At 36.9% G+C, this 23,115-nt stretch overlaps 1 protein-coding gene across 2 annotated transcripts; it reads left to right on the top strand.

Moving 5' to 3' along the window:
* The first annotated feature begins 4 nt into the window (after positions 1-4).
* On the top strand, positions 5-21,584 carry DMRTA1 (DMRT like family A1). 2 transcript variants are annotated; one of them, XM_082400563.1, is made up of 3 exons: positions 5-13,087; positions 13,170-16,360; positions 19,646-21,584. In XM_082400563.1, the coding sequence occupies exons 2-3, from the start codon at positions 15,712-15,714 to the stop codon at positions 20,491-20,493; spliced, it is 1,497 nt and encodes a 498-aa protein (XP_082256689.1). In that variant the 5' UTR covers positions 5-13,087; positions 13,170-15,711; the 3' UTR covers positions 20,494-21,584. The 2 variants fall into 2 exon arrangements, with proteins under 2 accessions (XP_082256689.1, XP_082256688.1); XM_082400562.1 differs by lacking the exon at positions 5-13,087 and having other exon boundaries at positions 13,167-16,360.
* The last annotated feature ends 1,531 nt before the right edge of the window (positions 21,585-23,115 follow it).

Raw genomic sequence — 23,115 nt, 5'->3', positions numbered from 1 at the left:
GGTTTGGTGATGCTGAATTCTCTTAGCTTTTGCTTGTCTGTAAAGCTTTTAATTTCTCCGTCGAATCTGAAGGAGATCCTTGCTGGATAGAGTAATCTTGGTTGTAGGTTCTTCCCTTTCATCACTTTAAGTATATCATGCCACTCCCTTCTGGCTTGTAGAGTTTCTGCTGAGAAATCAACTGCCAACCTTATGGGAGTTCCCTTGTATGTTATTTGTCGTTTTTCCCTTGCTGCTTTCAATAATTTTTCTTTGTCTTTAATTTTTGCCAATTTGATTACTATGTGTCTCGGCGTGTTTCTCCTTGGGTTTATCCTGTATGGGACTCTGCGCTTCCTGGACTTGGGTGGCTATTTCCTTTCCCATGTTAGGGAAGTTTTCGATTATAATCTCTTCAAATATTTTCTCAGGTCCTTTCTCTCTCTCTTCTCCTTCTAGGACCCCTATAATGCGAATGTTGTTGCGTTTAATGTTGTCCCAGAGGTCTCTTAGGCTGTCTTCATCTTCATTTCTTTTCATTCTTTTTTCTTTATTCTGTTTCACAGCAGTGAATTCCACCATGCTGTCTTCCAGGTCACTTATCCGTTCTTCTGCCTCAGTTATTCTGCTACTGATTCCTTCTAGTGTATTTTTCATTTCAGTTACTGTATGGTTCATCTCTATTTGTTCTTTAATTTTTCTAGATCTTTGTTAAACATTTCTTGCATTTTCTTGATCTTTGCCTCCATTGTTTTTCCGAGGTCCTGGATCATCTTCACTATCATTATTCTGAATTCTTTTTATGGAAGATTGCCTATCTCCATTTCATTTAGTTATTTTTCTGGGGTTTTATCTTGTTCCTTCATCTGGTACATAGCCCTCTGCCTTTTCATCTTGTCTGTTTTTCTGTGAATGTGGTTTTTGTTCCACAGGCTGCAGGATTGTACTTCTTCTTGTTTCTGTTGTCTGCCCTCTGGTGGATGAGGCTATCTGACAGGCTTGTGGAAGTTTCCTGATGGGAGGGACTGGTGGTGGGTAGAGCTGGCTGTTGCTCTGTTGGGCAGAGCTCAGTAAAACTTTAATCCACTTGTCTGCTTTCGGTGTGGCTGAGTTCCCTCCCTGTTGGTTGTTTGGCCTGAGGTGACCCAACACTGGAGCCTACCTGGGCTCTTTGGTGGGGCTAATGACAGACTCTGGGAGGGCTGATGCCAAGGAGTACTTCCCAGAACTTCTGCTGCCTGTGTCCTTGTTCTCACGATGAGGCACAGCCACCTCCCACCTCTGCAGGAGACCCTCCAACACTGGCAGGTAGGTAGCCTCCTGTGGGGTCACTGTCCCTTCCCCTGGGTCCCAATGCGCACACTACTTTGTGTGTGCCCTCCAAGAGTGGAGTCTCTGTTTTCCCCAGTCCTGTCAAAGTCCTGCAATCATATCCCGCTAGCCTTCCAAGATTCTCTAGGAATTGCTCCTCGTATTGCCAGACCTCCAGGTTCAGAAGCCTGACGTGGGGCTCAGAACCTTCATTCCAGTGCGTGGACTTCTGTGGTATAAGCGTTCTCCAGTTTGTGAGTCACCCACCCAACAGTTATGGGATTTGATTTTATTGTGATTGCCCCCCTCCTACCATCTCATTGTGGCTTCTTCTTTGTCTTTGCATGTTGGGTATCTTTTTTGGTGAGTTCCAGTGTCTTCCTGTCGATGATTGTTTAGCAGTTAGTTGTGGTCTGGTGTTCTCGAAAGAGGGAGTGAGAGCATGTCCTTCTACTCCGCCACCTTGAACCAATCTCTCTCTTTCTTTTTCATTTGCTAAAATAGTCACAGTTGTCTTTGGCTTTCCAGATGTAGAAGGATTATCCTGATAAGCTTAAGTATAATGAGAAGAAAAAGATTATCACAAAATTCAGACATCTTGTCGTGATTATTAGAATGAGGAATTATAAGGCTACTAAAAATAAGGAGTAAATATTATTTCTCTAAAAATATGATATTAATGGCTCATGCACCTAGAGACACAACTCTCAATATTATTCTACACTCACTGATCCCTAATTAATTTACCTCCCCTGCCTCTCTTTATTTTCTTAAATTACTGAAGGATAAATTACTATATTTTTATTTTTGATTGATATTCTTTCTGTTCTGTATATCTCATGTGGATGCTCAGAAATTAAAAGTTAAAGACAGTTTTAGTCTGAGGAGGTTACAAGAGCTCAGATGAAAAGTGGGAAAGAGAATGTAATCTTCAGTCAATGTATTTTTATGGCCTTGTACATGTTATAGTCCTTCCAAAATTGTCGCCAGGTTGTTCCTGAGTCGTCACCTGCCTTTACTGCCTGATGAAAAGTGTGACCTAGATAATATTTCTTGAAAGTCGCTATAACTCCCTGGTCCATAGGTTGGATGAACAATGTAGTATTTGGTGGCAGATGCACTACTTTGCTGTTGTTGAAAGTCGTCCATGAATGGGGGGTGGCCCGGAGCATTGTCTCGCAGCAAAAAAATGTTAAATGGGACGTCCTTCTCCAAGCAGTATTTCTCTACCTCCGGGATAAAGTGGTGGCAAAAAGAGTCCTGGAAAATGGCCTGTGTAACCCAGGCTTTGGGGTTACTCTTCTACACAGCAGGAAGAGAGCCCTTGGCTATGTTTTTGTTTGTTTGTTTGTTTAAAAGTTTTATTTACTTATTTTTGGCTGTGTTGGGTCTTCGTTTCTGTGCGTGGGCTTTCTCTAGTTGCGGCGAGCAGGGGCCACTCTTCATCACGGTGTGCGGGCCTCTCACTGTCGCGGCCTCTCTTGTTGTGGAGCACAAGCTCCAGATGTGCAGGCTCAGTAGTTGTGGCTCACGGGCCCAGTTGCTCCGCGGCATGTGGGATCCTCCCAGACCAGGGCTTGAACCCGTGTCCCCTGCATTGGCAGGCAGATTCTCAACCACTGCGCCACCAGCGAAGCCCCACCCTTGGCTATGTTTTTAAGGGCTCTTGGGTTCTATGAATGATAAACTAAGAGAGCTTCAGCTTTGTATTGCTATAAGCATTGCCACCAAACAACAGAGTTAGCCTGTCCTTTGCTGCTTTATAGCCTGGCATCAACTTTTCCTCCTTACTGATGTAACTTCAGTCTGGCATCCTCTTCCAGTACAGTCCTGTCTCATCCATATTAAAAACCTGCTTGGGTAAATATGCACCTTCATCAATAATTTCTCAAAGCATTTCAGGAAATTCCTGGGTAGCTACTGTATCTGCACTTGCTGCCTTGCCACTTACTTTTATGTTGTGAAGGTTGGCTCTAGCCTTGAACTGATGAAACCAGCCATGGCTGGCATTAAAAGATGTGCCCTCTGATTCTTCCCTGTGTTTCTTCTTCAAGTCGTCTTAAAGGCTTTTAGATTTCTCTTGAATCAGCATTAAGCTGAGTGGAGCTTGACGCTGATGCTGATCCTGCATCCACACATTGAGAAGTTTCTCCATCTCCTCCATCACTTTTCCACTCTTCTTCGATATTATTGTTGACATCGTTGGCACAGCAGACTTCACATGTTCTATGATCTTGTCCTTGTTCTTTAGAATCTTGCTGATGGTTGAATGATTCATGTTATAAGAACGAGTGACGTCTGTTAGGTGAGCTGACGCGGGTTGTGAAAGAACTCACCCTTAACCCTTAAGTTGCCTTCCTTCCTTGCCAGTGACCTTAAATAAGTAAGGTGGTATAGTAGAAAGAGCATGAACTTTCGTTTAAGGCAAATCTGGATTTATATATCAACTTTGTACATCTGTTATTTCAAAATAGCAGGCATGGTAACTATCTCACAGGAATGTTATAGGGATTAAATAAGATGCTATAAGTAAACTACCTAACATGGTTATTGGCATAAAATAGATATTTGATGAATGTTTGTTAATTAAATAAATTAATGAAAATTTATATAAAAATTAAGGCAGCCATCTTAAGCAGGGTGAAGAGTTAAAGAGCAATGTAAAAAATACCTGCATCGTGGTCTCTGTAGTGAAATGAACTGTTTTTCATAGTCCCCTAAAATGATCCCATATGCCCGGGAGACCTGTCATACCATGATTCCTTCCAGGCCTTTTCCATTTCTCTAATATATGTTTATTGGTTATCTATTCCATGATCAAGACACTGAGAACAACAGTGGGAAACAAAACTGCCCGATTTCCCATCCTTATGGGAGGAGATAGGCATTAAATAATTATAATCACACAGATGAACTATAACAGGCTTGTATATGAAAAAGGAAGAGCAGAGGAATGAGCAAATAAGATTGAGAAGAAGTAGAGAAGTAGGAGAAAAAATAGGAAGTTATGGTGTTATGGAAGTCAAGAGGAGAATATTTAGTACATGTAACTGTGTTGAATATTGCTGAGAGGTCAAGCAGGTGACTAATGGAAAGAGTCCTTGACCTGGCAGCATAGGAGTCATTAGTGACCTTACTAAATGTTGTTGGTGGACAGAGGGAATAAAGACCTGTTTGATGTGACTAGGGACTTAATACTAGATGAGGAAATGAAGACAAATGTCAGACTGTTTCTGAGATTTGGCTGTGAAAGAGTAAGAAGGAATGGTGTATTAAGAGGGTTGAAAAAGGACTTTGCAAGATAGCAGATACGTGAGTATATTGGTGGCTTATGGCATGAGATCAATCAGGAGTAAGAGACTATAAAGAGATAGCGTGAAGAGAGGGGATACCTGCTTTTCCCCAATCAGAATCTCTCCTCTTGCTTTCCATCCCAAATCAAATTTCTAATATCCATATCTCAGTTGAGAATCTTGACAGTCTCAAACTACTGACACAGAGACATGTCTCTTCATCTGAATAGTGTGTGAAGCTTGATAAACTTCATTTCACTGAAAAGGAGAGCGGATACTTGAATAGGGCAGAAACTTCCCTCAGCTAAAATAAAGTTGGACATATATTTTAAAATACACAAGCTTAAATAATTTTGGGGTAGGTAGTATCTAAAACTCATTCCACTCAATTGAGTTTTAAAAAATTTTTACAGATACAGGAAAAATTGAGAGAACCCCTGAGAAGCTTGGAATTTTGAAGACTATAGAACCTTACTTCACCTGTTTTAGGATTTCAAATGATAGAAGCCCGTACTGATAATAATATGGATTTTGCCTTTAGACTTGATAAGCCTTGTGCTTCTGAATTCATTATTGATTCATGAAGACTTGAATGGTCTCTGAGGTGTTTAACACTTGCAGTGTGGTGACTACCAAGTAGGGAAAACATATTTGTTTTGTCCCCTTAGTTATTAAACATTTTTCAATTCCGTGAGAATTCTGAAGATACTATAAGAAGAAAATGAATTCAAGAATATGAATTATTATTATTGAACCAAAATGGCTGGAGGTGTTACTTTTTTTGGCCTTATTTTCTCATCCTGTTTCAGAACATTGTTTTTGTTAAAACATGAATATAGACATTATGAATTGTAATCTATCAATAGAGAAAACTAATCAACAGCAAGGTCACGAACTCTAAAGATTCTATAGTTCTGCGTTCATTTCCTCCCGTAGTAGACTTTAGGCACTTCAGAGACTTGGTCTCAGTTTTGCAGATTTGTTTTATGAATCAGGAGGTTTTATATTGATACTAGCATAGAACCATAGAATTTTAAACTAGTAAGAGACTAGTAATCATTTATGGCGCTCAGTCTAACCGGAGGGTTGAAATGCTATGTAAAATTGTGTTCACATGTGCATATATTTCAGATTCTCATAGACTTTATCCAATTCTTAAAGTAACTGACAGGAAAAAAAAGCATCTAAAACTACATTTTATAGAGGAGAAAGCCAGTGCCTTGGGAACCAAGGCCTTTTCCCAAATCACACAAAATTTTAGTGGGAGCAATTTGTATTATTATGGCGTTCATTTCATTCTGAAGTCCATAAAATCAAACTAGAGATATTAAGACTTTTTTTTTTTTTTACTGTTAAAGTCATTTATCAGGCTCATTGTGTCTGCTGCATGGCTTTACTGTACTATTTGGGTGCTTTGGCAGAGCTTTAAATTTTTTTTAATGAGAAAAATTCAGAAAGTAAGGGGAGATAGATATCTTTGCCTTACTGGGAAAAATAAACAAACAGCTATTAAAATGAAGTTTATCAAATTAGATATTGAGAGGAAAGGCACGTTAGCATTTTGCATTGCACTAACCCCAAGCTAACATGATCAGTTCAAACCTGAGAAGTGGAATGTGTCCACTCTTTTTCTGTTTTTCTGTTTCAGAAGTGAATAGACATCTCGATAGAGCCCAGCTGCTATTTCCATTGACTTAATGAGTTTCTTAGTGCACCCCATTGTGCCTCAGTATTAGAGAAACATATGGCACATTTAACTCTTAACTATGGATTTATCTGACTTTTTATTGTGTATTTTCCACCTGTGACTCTATAGATTCTTTAAGAAATCACATATATATGTATATATATATATATGATAATATGATTCTATAATACATGCCAGTTGTGCTATTCAAATGGATATATGAATGAAATAGCTTTTTCTTCTTAAATGTTGCCAATAACTGTATGTTCTAGAAGAAAAAAACTAAAAACAACATAAAACCCCTCATTTTAAAGCAATTGTGAATGTTTAAGACTTTTTTTTTTTAACATCTTTATTGGAGTGTAATTGCTTTACAATGGTGTGTTAGTTTCTGCTTTATAACAAAGTGAATCAGCTATACATATACATATATCCCCGTATCTCCTCCCTCTTGCATCTCCCTCCCACCCTCCCTATCCCACCCCTCTAGGTGGTCACAAAGCACCAAGCTGATCTCCCTGTGCTATGCGGCTGCTTCCTAGTAGCTATCTATTTTACATTTGGTAGTATATATAAGTCCATGCCACTCTCTCACTTCGTCCCAGCTTACGCTTCCCGCTGTGTCCTCAAGTCCATTCTCTACATCTGCATCTTTATTCCTGTCTAGACGTTTTTTTAAAGTAATAAAAATATAGAAAAAGGTACAACAAAAAGCTTTAAAATCAGTAACTTGATCAACTAGGCAGGATATCATGAAATAATTGCATAAATGGCCTAAAAAACATGGGCATTCTTACAAAGGTATTGGGTCAATAAAACATGTCTTAAGAACAGAAATGCAGTCAGTCTGGGATTCAGGAAAAATGGGAGGAGAACATGAATAAGTAGATAGGTTTCTTTATTTTTATTCTGATAATGATTTTCCTGAACCTCATTTGACATTGAATCTCAAGTTACAAGTCTTCGTGTAAATCTTAATACACCATTATAGATGACTAATTAAAGTAAAGCTCAACATGAGAATTAAGTCATTCCCTGGGGCCACCTGAAAGAGCCCAATGTTAACTGCATATGGCACTGGGTTTTGATGTGCAGCTATTATTTTCCAAGCTTTGACTTTGAAGACATTGATCAAAAACTGCCACCTCCTACCATGCACAATAACTCTGTCAGAGGCCTGACAACACCTCATAACAACCACCTTATGCTCACAAAGACATGAATTTCAAAACCAAAAGATGTGAATGGCTAGGAGCCAAGGAGGAACTGATTTACTGAATTTACCTCTTATTTAGAATCCTTGTTGTGAATGGAAGCCATTTTCTTACTCACACTGCTTTTTAATTGGAACACTTCTAATGAAAGCTCCAGAAGACAGACTCTGGCACAGGAAAAGATAGAAGAGCAAAAAGCAGACATGTATAACATCTTTCAAAGTTAATTTCATCATATTTTATAACAATAATGAACAAAAAACTATTTTCTAGATCCTGTGGCAATTCCTCATGAATAAATAGGGATTTGAGGATATTTGAGGAATTGACTTACGTATCTTGTTTGTGTTCAGTCATTGGAATACAGTAGGAACTAACTCATTAAAATGTATCTTTTTTTGTTAACTATTTTGCTTTCCAAAAAGGGCACATATGAACTTCTCATTTGTCCATTTTTATTTTATGAAACCTTTAACTATTTTTTTTCTAATGCTGAATGGCAAGGTCTCACAATAGTTACCTTGAGAGGAAAAGATCACCTTTGAATAGAATGTCAGGTTTTGACAGGAGTAGACGTTAGTATCTAATCTGACTTTAGTGGTGCTTGAAAATAAAAGGAAAACATGTTTCAAATTTCTAATGGTATAAATAAATAATAGCAAAAATTTTTGCCTTGATTTCTGTCTTATTGTTATTTACATGGTAGGATGTGAGAAAGAAAGGGGAAAACAATAAAAATTCCATCATTAAACTTTACTAAAAGAAGATATGTAAACTGGAATTTTGAATTTCTCTTTTTAATGTCATACCTTTTTTTAAAAATGGAACTGTTGTTAACTGAAAGAATAGTTGCATTTTCAAGATTGCTTATGACTTAGCCAGTAAGCGCCTCTTCTGAGTAACTGTATTATGAACAACTCTACCTAACAGGTTGCTTTGTGAGTCTCTATTACAGTGGAAACTGCTCGCCTAACTTCTGGGGAGAAGCATGAGTGTAAAGGAGTCTGAATATTAGAGTATTTTGAGGACTTATTCTTTTTAAAACTATAATTTTCTCGTTTGTAAAACCAGGATAATATAATTGGCCTCAATAAGCTGATCATGAGAATTAAATGACATAATATATATAGGGCCTGAGCATAGTGCATAACACACAATAACCAGCTCTTAAAGGGTAGCTATAATAATGAGAAAGAGAGATGGTCTTCATATACCAAGATCCTTTAAGGTGGTAGAATTTTATGAAGACTTATTGATTAATGACTTGTTTTAATTAACTTAACAAGGATGCAATTTTTAATTCAACTTCTTACTAAAATGCTTTACCATTTAATATGTGCTATTCATTCTTTTATGATCTTTAACAGCCACGTAAAGGGCTTTCACGTACTTTCTGAGTGAAACTGTATTGCTGTCTGTTTAAAGACTGAATTCTGAGGAAATGTTTCCACATACATTAATTTATGAAGGTGGATTCTATTCAGTGTAAGACAAGTCACAAAGCTTATCTCAGTGCCTGAGCATGAATTTCCTTTAAATATCCTGTGAGTTAAAAAACAAAGAGTTTCATAAGTTCTGAGCCCTATTTACACAGTAGGCTTAGATCTATTAGAGTAAACTAAATAAAGAGCATAGCTTTTGAACATGTGCTTATTCAATTAACCACAATGGCACCAACGTTTCTTGTTACAGTCTTTAAGTCAATAGCACTCCTTTATAAAGAATTGTTTAAATCAGCAAGTTCACAAAAGGCCATGTAATTTACTCAAAGAACCATCAGGGTATGTTACAATGATTGGAACTTTTGCAATGTTTTGCTTCAGTTCCCCCCAGTCATACTCAAACAGAGATTTGCAAAATGGTAATTATCTTTCTATGAACTGAAACCTTGTAGAATTATTTTCCTAATGGAACTCTGGGTTATCACTGTTATTTCAGGAGAAAGCGGCCTCAATTTCATAGTTAAAAAAACCACTACCATTAAAAGAAAAAAATACATGGGATAATGATGAAATGAACTGCATATTAGAATTCAAATTCGTATGACCTCTTCAGGAAAAAAGTTAGTAGCGTAAGTCAAAAGTTTAAAAAATATCCATAACCTTTAATTATGTACTTTTATAGAAATTTATTCTAAAGAGATAATTTGTAATTTAGAAAACATTTTCAAGCTCACATATTCATCCCCTTCTTACTTAAAATGGAAAAAATGACACATTATAAATATCCTTTATTAGAAGAATTAAGTAATTATTGTATGACTAAATAATGGAAAATTATATGGCTATTAGAGATGATGTTTGCAAAAGCTATTTAAAATGGAAAATGTTTGTATCACAATATTAAATTAAAAGTGTTATGTATACAATATTATCATAACCTTTTTGTATGAAGAAAAAAGATTACAAGCAAATGCACTGACACGTTAAATTCATCACATTCATAAGCAATTATGTGTTCTTAGATCTAAACATTTTGAAAAACATTGGAATACAGTTACAGTGGCATGAAAGTATAACTGTAGAGTTTCATAAGACTTTTTCTTTAAGAAAAATGTCAGAATACCTTATTTAATATTAAGCAAAAGTACAGAAAACAAAGGAAACAATAAACCATACTTAAAAAGAAATTACACTCCAGCTTGTGTAAACACCATGGACCTAAAACTGGAAAAGATTACTTCTTAGTGCACTGGAAATAGTTTTCAAAAATTTCAGAGTACAAAGGAAAAGTAATGTGATATTAGTGCCTTTTCAGCCAACTGACAAATAAGTCTTGTGGCATCCATTCTTTATTTTCAAAGATATATTGAGTGTTTACTATGCTGGGCATATAGAAATGGATATAGAAAAAAAAAAGGTACTTCTCTGTTCCCTGTCTTTGTTCGTTTCTTGAGTTCTTCATTACAGGTAAGCATCCTCAACTGGTATAAAAAGGGTCATAAAGCAATGAAAGAAAACAGTTCTACTCACTTTTATAGTCCTTGTCCCCTTGATAGTGGGGGGACAATGTGTATGATCTCCAACTGGCTTCTTGCTATCTTAGACCAAGGGATTAGAGATGATGTCCTCCAAGGAAGTCCTGTTTCCTAAAATGTACAGTGCTGTGGGGAGTTACAGCTCTGGGGCAATGAATTATATCTCTCCCCAGCTGTGGGGTATTCTCAGAAGGGAGCCTTTACTGGTAGATATTGGTTTTGGGGGGAGTGACATTTCTTGGCCAATTACTTATATCACCAAATATATTCGTCGTTCCTCCAACAGTACTCCAGGAAAGACTGTGTCCCGGAGGAGGCCTATTTTTTCCCAGATCCGGGATGCCTAGCCATTTGATGGGCCATAGTCCAAGGGCTGAAATTTGTCACTCTGCAGGCTGTGGCCTCTCAATCATGATAACACTCAATTGCCTTTTGAAGAGCCCTGGAGAAAGAGAAGTTCAGCTCAAACTTCCCCTCAAAACCGACAAAAAATATTAGCATACCAGCATGGTTCTGGGAAGCCTTGGAGCAGATGGGCTATATAAGGTGTGCTCACATATATTCTGAAGCCGTGAAGTGAACTGCATATGTTTATGTACAAAAGAATAAGCAATTTAGAGCCTTTCCTTCCAAATCCCCAGTCTTCTTGCCAGGACAAGCTAAGCATGTCCTCTTTAACTTTCCTTTACCACATGTTAGCACAAGATATTCTACCAGGAGGAGAGATGCTTAGACTGAGGCCTTAGTGGGGGTAGTAATGATGTTCTTTAGAGATCAAGAACATTGATGAAAAATAACTTGAGACTAGACTTGGCAAATGAAATGACTCACAGACTTGGAAATATCCTTGTATATGACTTAACGTTTTCAGTTGCCAGTGGGAAAAGTGAAGCTGAGAGAATAAGTGTCTTGCCTAAGATCTTTATAGCTTAGTATAAAGCTAAGAGCCAGGCCTATTCTTCAGTTGCTGATTCACACTTCCACATCTCTGTGCTGAGTGGTTGGCGTGGTGAACCAACGAAAAATGGCAGTTGACTATAAGAGTTTAAAATGAACAAGGAATTGGAATAAAAATGAATAATAATTAAAAAAGGAGATGCATACATGTTTTTGAGCTTGGGAGAAATTCTGTTAGCTTCCCTTCCTTCCTTCTGATATGCTCTACGTTTCCCATTTATCAGACTAGTCTTTTTTTCTTTTACTTTCTTTAAAATAAATTTGTAAATGACGTATTTGTGATACTTGTATACAGTTTAATTAAAAATGATGTTTCTTCTTATCACTTTTTCACTTGATGAAACTGTTGCCATTGCTAAATTACAGCTGTTAACATCTTCTTAGTGATTTATAAGAATAGTCACAGTACTAAGTTGCTGTTAGATGGGGTAAAAAGGGGGAAAAAAAGTATACATAATTTAAGAAAAAGAGCACAAAGTACTATTATGAGAGGAGAAGAGGTCAGGCTTTCCAGTGTGTTCGAGAAGAAATACAAGTTTTTAAAATCATTGCTTTAGCTTTGGGTGATAAGATTAGGATTATCTTTGCTCAGAATGCTATTCTATGCCATTCTTCTTCCAGAGGTAACAAGGAGCTTTATTTTTTAATAACAGCTTTATCAGAGTATAATTGAGGTACAATAAACTGCACATATTTAATATACACAATTGGTAAATTTTGATGTATGTATACACAAGTAAAGCCACTACCATGATGAAAATAATTAACATACTTGTCGTCTCCACAAGTTTTCTTTTGGTCCTTTGTAAAGCCTCTTGCCCATCTTTCACTGCCCCTCCACAGCCTGTTCACAGGAGCTGCTGATGTGTTGACTGTCACTCTAGATCTCTAGGATTTTATATAAATTACATAGTATATACTCATTTTGTCTTTTTTTTCTCTCAGAATAAATATTTTTAGATTCATTCATGTCATAGCATATATCAATGTACTTTTGTTTGTTCCGTTACATGGTTATACCAACTGTTGATGGACATTTGGGCTTTTCCAGTTTCCTGCTATATGAATAAAGCTAATATGAAATTTTGTGGTTTTTTATGGACATTTGCTTAATTTCTCTTGGGTTGATACCTAGCAGTGGAATGGAATGACTGGATCATATGATATGAACATGTTTTAACTTTTTAAGAAATTGTCAGCTGGTTTGCAAAGTGATTGTACTATTTTACATTCCCACCAGCAGTGTTTGAAAGTCCTAGCTCCTCCACATTCTCGTCAATACCTGATATGGTCCATCTTTCAAGTTTTAGCCATTCTAATAGATGTGTAGTGGTACTTCATGGTAAGTTTAATTTGTATTTTCTTAGTGACTAGTGGTGTTCAGAATCTTTTGTTGTGCTTATTTGCCATCCATATATCTTCCCTGGTGACATGTTTGTTCAAATCATTAAAAATATTTGTTTTTTTCTTATGGAGTTTTGAAATTTCTTTATATATTGTATATACATGTCCTTTATCAGATATATGTATTACACCTATTTTCTCTCAGTCTAATAGTGTCTTTTGAAGAAGAAAAGTATTTAGTTTTGATAAAGTACAATTAATCAATTAGTTCTTTTCATGAATCATATTTTTGGTGGTGTATCTAAGAGATCTTTGCATAACCAGGGTCACAGAGGTGTTCTCCTGTGTTATATGGTTTTATGACTTATATTTAGGTCTGTGATTCATTTTGAGTCAATATTTATAAGTCACATGAGGTATGGATCAAAGTTAAATTTCTTTTTGCATACAGATGTTCAATTGTTCTAGCAAAATTTGCTGAGAAAAAACTGTCCTTTCTCCACTGAATTGTCTTTGCATCTTTGTCTAAAATTAGTTGTCTATTTATGGGTGAGTCTATTTCTAAACTGTCTATTCTGTCACATTGGTTGATTTTTCTATCTTTTCACCAGTAATGCACTGTTTTGATTATCATAATTTCATAATAATTCTTGAAATAAGATATTGTTAGCCTTGCAACTTTATTTATCCTTTTTTTTTCCCAAGATGTTTTGGCTATGCCACATCTTTCCTTTGCATTTCCAAATGAGTTTTAGAGAGGGTTTGACAATTTCTGCTAAAAAAGTCTGCTGGAATTTTGATTGAGGTTGAATTGATCTATAGGTCAATTTAGGTGGAACTGTCTTATTAAGAATGTTGAGTCTTCTGACCCATGGAAATGTTCTCTCTCTCAATTTATTTCGATTTCCTTTATTTTTATCAGAAAAGTTTGTTTTCAGTCTTTCACACATTTTGTCATTTTCCCTGTCAGTAGACACCCGTTTTATTTAAATATATTTACTTTAAGAATTATTTTCACTTTTTTGAATAAAAACCGATATCACTTGCCATAATTGGAAGATAACTTTGAAAATCAAATAAAACTAGAAAAATAGTGTTAAATTCCAGGTAAACAGTGTTACTTGCTGAGGTTCTTTTAATTTTTTTTTGTTAAAAAGCATAATTGATAAGGCTTAACAAATTATAATGTCATATTTACACCAAGCTGAGCATTTTCCTTTATGTAATCAGGTCTTTAAAAATAATAGAAAAAAGGAATTGTTTTCTCACTAGGTAATTCACTGTACTTTACTGATCCATATAGCACTGAAAACTCATTACTCATACATTGGATGTGAGTTCCACGGTAAGGGAATAACTGGATTTTAGGTAAGTGTGGCTTGAGCAAAGATACAGAGGTGTGAGAAACTTTGGGTGTTACAGAATCTGCAGAGGTTAGGAATTCCTAGAGTGGCAGTTCTAAACCTTGGTTGTATATAATCTTCACTTTGAGAGTTTAAAAGACTCACAGCCAAAAGAATCAGTTTACTTGGTTTGAAGTATTTGTATCTTTTAAAAGTTCCCTAGGTAGTTCCAATGCTTAGGAAGGGTGGGAAACTTCTATGATAGAATGTCAGGATGCCCATATGGGAGGATGGTGATGGTGGTGTTGGTGTGAAGTGGGCAGGTAGGAGAAAGCCCAGATTGATTAGCAGTGTCTGCCCTGGACGTCAAATAGGTGGAATGGTAAAAATGTCATTATTACTTGCCATCTTAGTGCTAAAATATCAATTGCCTGTCAAGGCAGTTGACTATTATCTTGAAAAACTGATAGAGCCCTGACTCTTCTTTTCATTAAGGAACAGACACTCATGAATTTTCTGCCTCAAATGGTCTTTTGGTTTAAAAGCAATATGATCTTTTCTTACAGTTAAAGGCATTAAATGCATATTTCAAGAGTGCATTTAATGATAGCGTGTTTAAAGAATGGTCTACATGACATTCCCCAATACTGTACAACAGAAACGTGAAGTATTTTTGAAATAGTTTTAACACAGTTGCTATGTATAAATAGTTCTAGATAAGAAATTCATAAAGACTTCTTTGGGTAATAACATTTCAAAATATAACGATATATAGAATCCAAATTTGCATCTCTAAATAAACATAATGCATGAGAAGATTCTGAATGTGAATCAGGTCCCTTAAATACTTATCCACTGTTTCGACGCAGCCCTAAGACCCGTTTAAAATAAGGCACCTTTCAGGTGTGGGTGATATTTGCAGCTTGTTAAGCTGTGCTTTCTCATTAATATTGGCCATGCTACCATCCTAAAGACTTCATCTGGGAAAAGGAAAGAAAAGGAGAACTCCATGTCCAGATCTTCAAACTTTCATAAGAAGAGCGAGGAACTGGGGAAAGAACTTCAAATCTTGCTTAATTTAAGAAGGGTAGTAAGAGGCATGGGGGGAGGGAGTGAAGGTTATCTTACAAAAAATATACATTGAGGAATAAATGGGGAAGCAGGTGGGAGAAAGGGGCTTGTGTATGTGTGTGGGGACAGTTTCTTTTGTCTCCCACCGCCTCTCCTCCCAGACGGTCAGGTCCCCACTCTCCGCCGCTGGCCCTCCCTCCCCGGGTTTCAGCCCTTGGCCAGTAGACCCGGTGGGCGGGGTAGCCTCTGCAGTCTTGCTTTCTCCTGCTCCGAAGGCGAAGGCGCGCGGAGCACCGGGCATTACTTTAGCGCCCCAGGACTCTAAGAGGCTCAGTGGCATCTGCGCCTCTTAGAGCTTCCAGCTGTGGGGATCGGTTGTCCCCCATTTCTTCACGGGAATTGTGCCAGACACTGTCGGTGTGTGGGTGGGAAGCAGCGGGACCACGGCTGGTCCTCTCGGCCCTCGCATCCCAGCAGGGTTAGCTGTGGACAGCGCACTTTTCTGTGGCGAGCCCTCACCAGACACTTCTCGGAAATGGAGCAGTCACAGTGTGGCAGTAGAGACCGAACCGGCAGCGGCCCACCCCACCTGGCCCCGGGGCTGGTGGCAGCGGCCCCTCCGCCCCCGTCTCCAGTGTTACCGGTACCCCCGGGGATACCTGTTCCTCCAACTTTCCTGCGCCCGTCCAGCCTCTTTCTGCGGGCAGCCGCAGCCGCCACCGCGGGAAGCGGAGGCTGCCCGCCGCCTGCCGGAGTGGAAAGGGGGGTGGGCGCCGTGGCCGGCTACCCACGGACACCCAAGTGCGCCCGTTGTCGCAACCACGGAGTCGTGTCAGCCCTCAAGGGCCACAAGCGCTTCTGCCGCTGGCGGGACTGCGCGTGTGCCAAGTGCACCCTGATCGCTGAGCGCCAGCGCGTCATGGCCGCACAGGTGGCGCTGCGCAGGCAGCAGGCCCAGGAGGAGAGCGAAGCCCGGGCGCTGCAGAGGCTTCTGTACCCTGGACCCTCAGGGCCCGGGGGTCGATCATCCGGAGGAGGCAGCAGCAGAACGGAGAATCCCCAGACCACAGCAAGCGGCCCTGCGACGGTGAGTGCACTGGGACTGAGTGCCTCGAGACAGGCTAGTGGTCTGGCGACTCCTGCTTTTGAGATTTTCCAGCCAGATTATACAGAGGAAAAACAAGGTGAGTAGATCTTACATTTGCTCTTTGCAAAAGAAAAACGGTTGTTTTGAAGAAAAAAATCTTTGAAATAAGCAGTTGTGGCATGGAGGAGGGCAAGAAAAGTTGTTTAAAAGAAGCATTTAAGTTCTCGGAAACTGCTCTGCGATATGAATGTTAGTAAGGGTGTTAGAGACCTGACACATTCACTTCAGAAGGGCTTTCTGTTCCCTTAGGACCTAAAGCTTAGGTGATAGGATAAAGAAATGAAAAAGTCAAGTGCAAGTGATCAGTTGAGGAACTCATTCTAGGAATGGAGTTTGTGCCCAAGTTGCTGTGATTTTCTCTGTGAGAGTAGAGAGCGGGCATTGAGTGAAAAGCTTAATGAGAGGAGCTACGTTTTGAGCTTGCTCTGTACTATTTTCAGTTGTACAACCAGAGTTCATCTGATCTTGCATGGAAAACTCACTTATGGTTGGGAGTACAGTTCTTTACCTTTGGGACAAACCAACTAGAAGTGGGGAAGAGACTGAAATCTACCAAAGCATTTTTACTCCCTTCCCTTAAAATTTTTAAGCATTCTATCCCTTTTCTTCAACTGCTTTTCAGCCTCCAAAAGTGTAGAAAACTCTAACATTTGCAGTTGCACCTCTTCTCATAGGAAAGAAATTTAGGTTTTCTAAAATCAGGTTTGTAAAAACATTGGTATGAATTTCAAACTCCAAGAATTTCTTATCCTTGGGGATCTTATCCTTAGCGATTTCTTATCCAAGAAGGTTTTTTTTCCTCTTATTTATTGACTGCAAATTGTCTTCACCCCCTGTGTTAGGTAAAAAAGATTTTCTTTTTGACTAGGGTTATCCCAACTTAACTTTTCATGCTAATGTAAATCTCACTGTATTTTAGTGAATTTCTTAGTCCTAGAAGTAGGTCACTTTGGTATTTTTGTATAAATCTGAGACTGGTTGTATCATATGAAATTATAAGATAATGATATAGTAAGTTATTAATTAGAACACTTCCTTGAATTGTGAAAATTGCAGCTCTTAACAGATCACAGCATGTACTTTTGTGCTTTTGAAAAGAGTCTCTCTCTACTTAAGTAAGGCATATATGATTTTGTTTTCACCTGGGTCACCTTTTTGTCCATGTTCTAGTTTATGTCAGTGGACAAAATGGGCTTTAAACATTTCTCATGAAAAATGAAAGAGGGCTGAAGAACGAAGCTGTTAAGCAAAACTGCTATAAAAAGAAGTAAAAATTAAAATTCTGCAAACTAAATTGACAGATTTGACTGACAGCTCTCTGCTAGGCATTGATTTATTTATGTGATTTTTTGGGGCTGGGTGCTATTTTATGGGGTCAATTATTTTATTTTATTGTTTGCCTCAGTTGACCTTCTTTTTTGAAAAGCTGCTTCTAAACTAACTGCCTCCTCTTATACAATATCCATGAACTGTAGTAGTCTATTTATTCACTAGACCAAGACTAACAGTGATGCAGAGGCGAATAAGATTTTCCTACACAAAAGAACATTATATTCGAAAGAAGGAAAACTATGTGTGTCCCAAAACTACCGTACAAGACATAGCATACAATGATAAAAGTAAAGTAAGACCAGCTGTAGGAGTTGAGGGAACAGAGGTGATGTAAATGATATCACAGTATTTTAAAGGTAGCTTATTTTCTAGATAGTCTTATGCAATCAGTATTCCATTACATTATATTGTATTCCATAAATACAATGTAATAACAAAAATTATTTTATGCATAAATTACTGTAGAGGTGCAATTTTGATACCTTACATGTTCAGGGGGTCATATGTGGTGAATCATATATAAATAAAGTGGAATGGCAGACCAAGGCTAATCTATCTTTACTTCGTTAGATAGGTTTTATTGTTTTATTTAAGGTGAAAATACTAGAGTCTTTGTGATTTTGCAGGAGCAGCACCTTTTGTCATATGTTTGATGTAATGACAGCATTTTAACCCTCAAAGTGTTAAATTGTACACACTTTAATTTTAAAATAAGCTGTAGATATTTGTTTAGAATGTAGGACCGCTCCTTGAGAAAACATAGTATTGCAAATCATGTTTGCAAATCACTGCTTTAGGCAATGTATGTTTTGTTACATTCATAAACATTGTACAAAAAGAAAGTTTGACAGTAAAACTCTGAGTACCCCATTGACATTTTACTCTTTCTAATGGAAATAGAGATAAAATATATCTATAGGAAATGTAAACCAAAATAAAAGTTATTTGTTATTATTTTCCTGGCATTAGCCTTGCAAAAGGTTTTTAAAGATAGTATTGTTTTATTAATATTCATATACTCAACATGTTGAGGTAGAAAATCAGGTTTTAGTGTAAAAACATTTTTGGAAAATTGCCCTTAATATTGGAAAGGAGTTGCGATTTAAAGCATACGACCAAAATGTTTTTTTACAAGACACTTTGAAAATATACACAGATTGCAGTAGTGAAAATAGTGTAGTTAATAATTTTATTTTAGAAACAATTTGATTGTAAACTCTTTTATTGATATTTCCTAGAGATTTAAAAAGAAAGTCCATATTTCACAGAGGATTATGAAAAAATACCAACTTTGTATTGTCTCTCACATAAAATGAAACATGCAAGCTCTGGTATGATTTGAGATTGGTACAGCAGTTGTCATTATTGGTTTAGATTTGAAATGAAATCAACAATTTTGTTATTTTCTCACATTATTCAGGTAACTTAATTGCAACCTGAAATGTGAGCATTAAAAAAATAGTTGTTGAAATTTATCATTAGTGACTAAATAGAATATTCATTTTCATACTAAGATTGTTCCTTCTTCTGATTTCTTATCTAAACAATTGTTCTATTTAGTTCTTTTTGCATAGTGTCATTGTGGGAAAAAAACCCTCCCGCGGATAACAACAAAACTTGGGTAACATTTAGGAAAATCTTCAATCACCAAATAGGCAAATAGTGTGAAATATTGGTGTTAAGTTAACAGTTTGGGGGTAACAATAGACTTTCATCTTCTGATTCCTAAATAACTACAGCATTTGTATATTATATAATTTTGTGATCCTGAAATGACATAATAAATAGCATTTTCCCACTGTTCCAACACCTGCCTTTCCAAATGATCTTTTATAATTCTTGTTCATTAAAATCTCTTACAGTGATTAATAAGTATTATTGATATACTATGAGTAAACAAGTTATTTTATCCAGCATTAATTTTGAGTGGGCAGTACTGTGTTCTCGGAAGTTTTCCCTTTATTTCATTCCTTTTTTTCCTCTTCCCCAGGACAAAAAGAGAGTAAATGTGACTCATGCCAGAGTGGACAAGAAGAACTGGTGTCTAAATCCCATCAATTTACCCCGAGATCATCTCCTAAGTCTAATGATGTCACTGGAAAACAAAACGTCAGGTCATCTATTTCAGAAAACCCAAACAAGGATGATAGCATTCAGTCTCCTCATCCTGGGGAGCAGTCAGGAGGTGAAGAGAGTCCCAGGTCCCTGTCATCCTCTGATTTGGAATCAGGAAATGAAAGTGAGTGGGCCAAAGACTTCACTGATACCACAGTCAGCCTTCCCACTGTGTCCTCTAGACCAAGAGACCCTCTTGATATCCTTACCAAGATTTTCCCAAGTTACAGACGCAGCCGTCTAGAAGGCATTCTGCAGTTCTGCAAAGGGGATGTGGTCCAAGCCATTGAACAGGTCCTAAATGGGAAAGAACACAAAGCAGACACCAGGGACCTAGCAAGCTCAGGAGCATTGGAAAATACAGCTTTTCAGAGAGCTTCGAATTTAAGTTTAGCTGGAATTGGTTTTGGAACTCTAGGAAATAAATCAGCTTTCTCTCCCCTTCACAGTACTTCTGCTTCTTATGGAGGTGATTCAAGTCTCTACAGCTTAAATCCTAGACTAGGTATCAGTCCATTACGGCTGGCATATTCCTCTCCAGGAAGAGGGCTGTCTGGTTTCATGTCTCCCTACCTAACTCCTGGGTTGGCACCAGCATTGCCTTTTCGGCCAGCTTTGGATTATGCCTTTTCAGGGATGATTAGGGATTCTTCTTACCTTCCCATCAAAGATTCAGCAACTGGTGGCAGACTGTATTCAAGGCCAAATCAGAACAACATGTAATGCATCTGCCTACCTCCCGTTTTGGAATATTTCTAGAAGCATGCAATATAACCCTCACACCCACACATACCCACATCTGTTAATGTGTTCACTATGTATGGGAGTGGATTACCGGGCTTTAAAAATGCTATATATATATTTTTCTTTTACGAGCAGTATAATAGATTTGAGATCTAAAGACTCTTCTTTAGCATTTATTAAGTGAAAGAAACATTTAAACATTCTTTGTGCCTTGAATAAAGCCATTTCAGGGAATATGTTTACTGTAATGAATTTTTTCCCTAAGATATCAGTTATAAAATTCTTATTTTAAAACTATACTTGTTTTTATTTCATTGAAAAAAATGGAGTTTATAATTATAACATACATTATAAAGCAGTCCAGCGTTATATAACATGAAGCAGAAGGAATAATTGAAAAACTGAGGTAATTCTAAATAATTATTATTTTAAACTTTTTTTTTTCTCCTTCTGTTTCTTGTACACAGGAGAGAAAAAACTTATTCAAAGTATTTTGAAGTATTTTATTCACATATAAGTGATTAGTTGTAAGTTAAACTTTTGAGAAATTTAATTCCTTATTTTTTTCTGAATGTCTTATTTTTCATTCGTCTCTGCCATTTGTGATAAGTGCCGTTAATAAAACATTTCTCTTTAAAGTAAACATTGTGAGATACACAAAGGCCTATGAAGTAAATCTTAGGAAATGAGAATGCTCCATCTCCTGGCCACTATCACTAATTGCAACTAAGTTCTGGTAGAGTGTAGGAATTAGAAACAAATGGTTTCCTAATAGTATAAGGTAACCATTTTTTGAAATGGTCATCTTGGATCACGCTATTTTGAATTTTCATATTATAAAGAGAACATCTACTGTGGATGAGGATTTATATCTTTAAATATGCTTATGCTTGTATCTGGGGGAATATCCCTTTCCAAATGTTTGTGGCAGGAATATGGCAGCCATTCTCAAAGGTAAAAATAATTTTATTCTGAAAACTTAAATAGCTGCTCATATAAATATTGATTGACTCTAGATAGATAATGCTTGCTGCATTGAGGAGAGAGAAAATATTTCCAAAGGGGGAAAATTGTCATTAAATTTTAGAGGTTTTCTTGAGATTTTAAAATTACTTTTGTTCTCCATCTAGAGAATTTGAAAGCTATTTATTTCAGTCAGTGGAAAGTCCCTGAGAACAAAACAGTTTTATGAAGTTTTCTTTATATGTCATCATTTATTTTTTAAAGGACAGTAGCTCTATTCTATTGTCAGGAATAAATGGAAACCCAACTGTGGTGTAAAATAATTGATGAATTAGAGATGGTTTAAACAATTTGAACAGCATGATTTTTACTACGGATTTCTTAAATTATGTGTATGTGTGTGTGTTTATATACCTGTCTGTCTATCTATCTATTATACACATAAGCCCTATTGGTTCTATCATCATGAAGGCTTTTCCATGGAGCCAGATAAAAAATACATCAATATTTCTAAAGTACATTTTACCAGCAAATATCATATTAGATAACTACATAGTATCTGATGCTGATTTAAGATGTAAATATTTTTAATAGAATATGCATTATTTTTAATGGTGTGAGTGTGAGAAAGCAGATCTTGTAAAGATTTGATACAATCAATATTCATTATTTATAAAAAAAACTTTTAGATTCTAAGCCTAAAACATGGTACAATGCTTGGCAAGTAGTTGATATTCAATTAATATATACTGAGTGAAGGATTCAGTTTGGATGGTAGATCTCTTTGAGACTCTGATAAAACCAAAGAACTCTGCAAAATAGCCTACAGACACAGTTTTGAATACAATTTCATGGGATTCTTGAATCTCCTAAATGCCATTGGCCAATCAGGTTGGAATCCTTGGTGATTCTTAAGATGTTTCCATTGCATTAATTCATTTATCGAATCCTATTTTTTAAAAAGTACTAGATGCTATTAGAGGATACAGAATGTAAAATGTGCCCTCAAAGAAGTTACATTATACAGTAGAGATCTGATATAACAATACAACAGTGCTAGAGTTGCTGGATTCTTTATGTGGTTTATATAATGATGTGCATGTATCCATTTGCTTTTTGAATTGGGGAGAACATCCATTTGGGGCAGTATTCAAATTTTTAAAAATGTTTTATAATTTTAAAACTTAATTTACATAATGCTTTATACATTTCATACCCTTTACAATAAGTTTAGAACTTAAGTAATCTTACAGATTATTTTGTCCAACCACTAAATCGAATGTGAGGAAATTGAGGTTTGGTAGTAGTGTTGTCCGACATCCCTAAGGTTAAAATAATGGTGTCAATCGTCAGGAGTGGAAGTTACTTCACCAGTTTCAATTAGACTATAAGGCCTGAGGAAGGATTCATGCCTGTTTGTCCACTCACAGCTTTGTCTAGTATCTGGTACATAAATAGGTGCTCAAGTAATCGTTTTCCACTGACTGAATTAATGAAAGATAAAAATATTAGCTTAGAAATTCATTTATTCAGCTATTTATTAAGCACCTACTTTGTGCCAGGCATTGCGCTAGACCAGAAGATAAAGAGGTGAATAAGATACAAGACCTGCCCTCAAGCTGCTCACAGTCTGTTACC

The sequence above is a fragment of the Balaenoptera borealis genome, assembly GCF_965194805.1.
Source record: "Balaenoptera borealis genome assembly, chromosome: 8".
NCBI classification, from domain to species: domain Eukaryota; kingdom Metazoa; phylum Chordata; class Mammalia; order Artiodactyla; family Balaenopteridae; genus Balaenoptera; species Balaenoptera borealis.
This window is presented reverse-complemented; position numbering and strand designations above follow the sequence as displayed.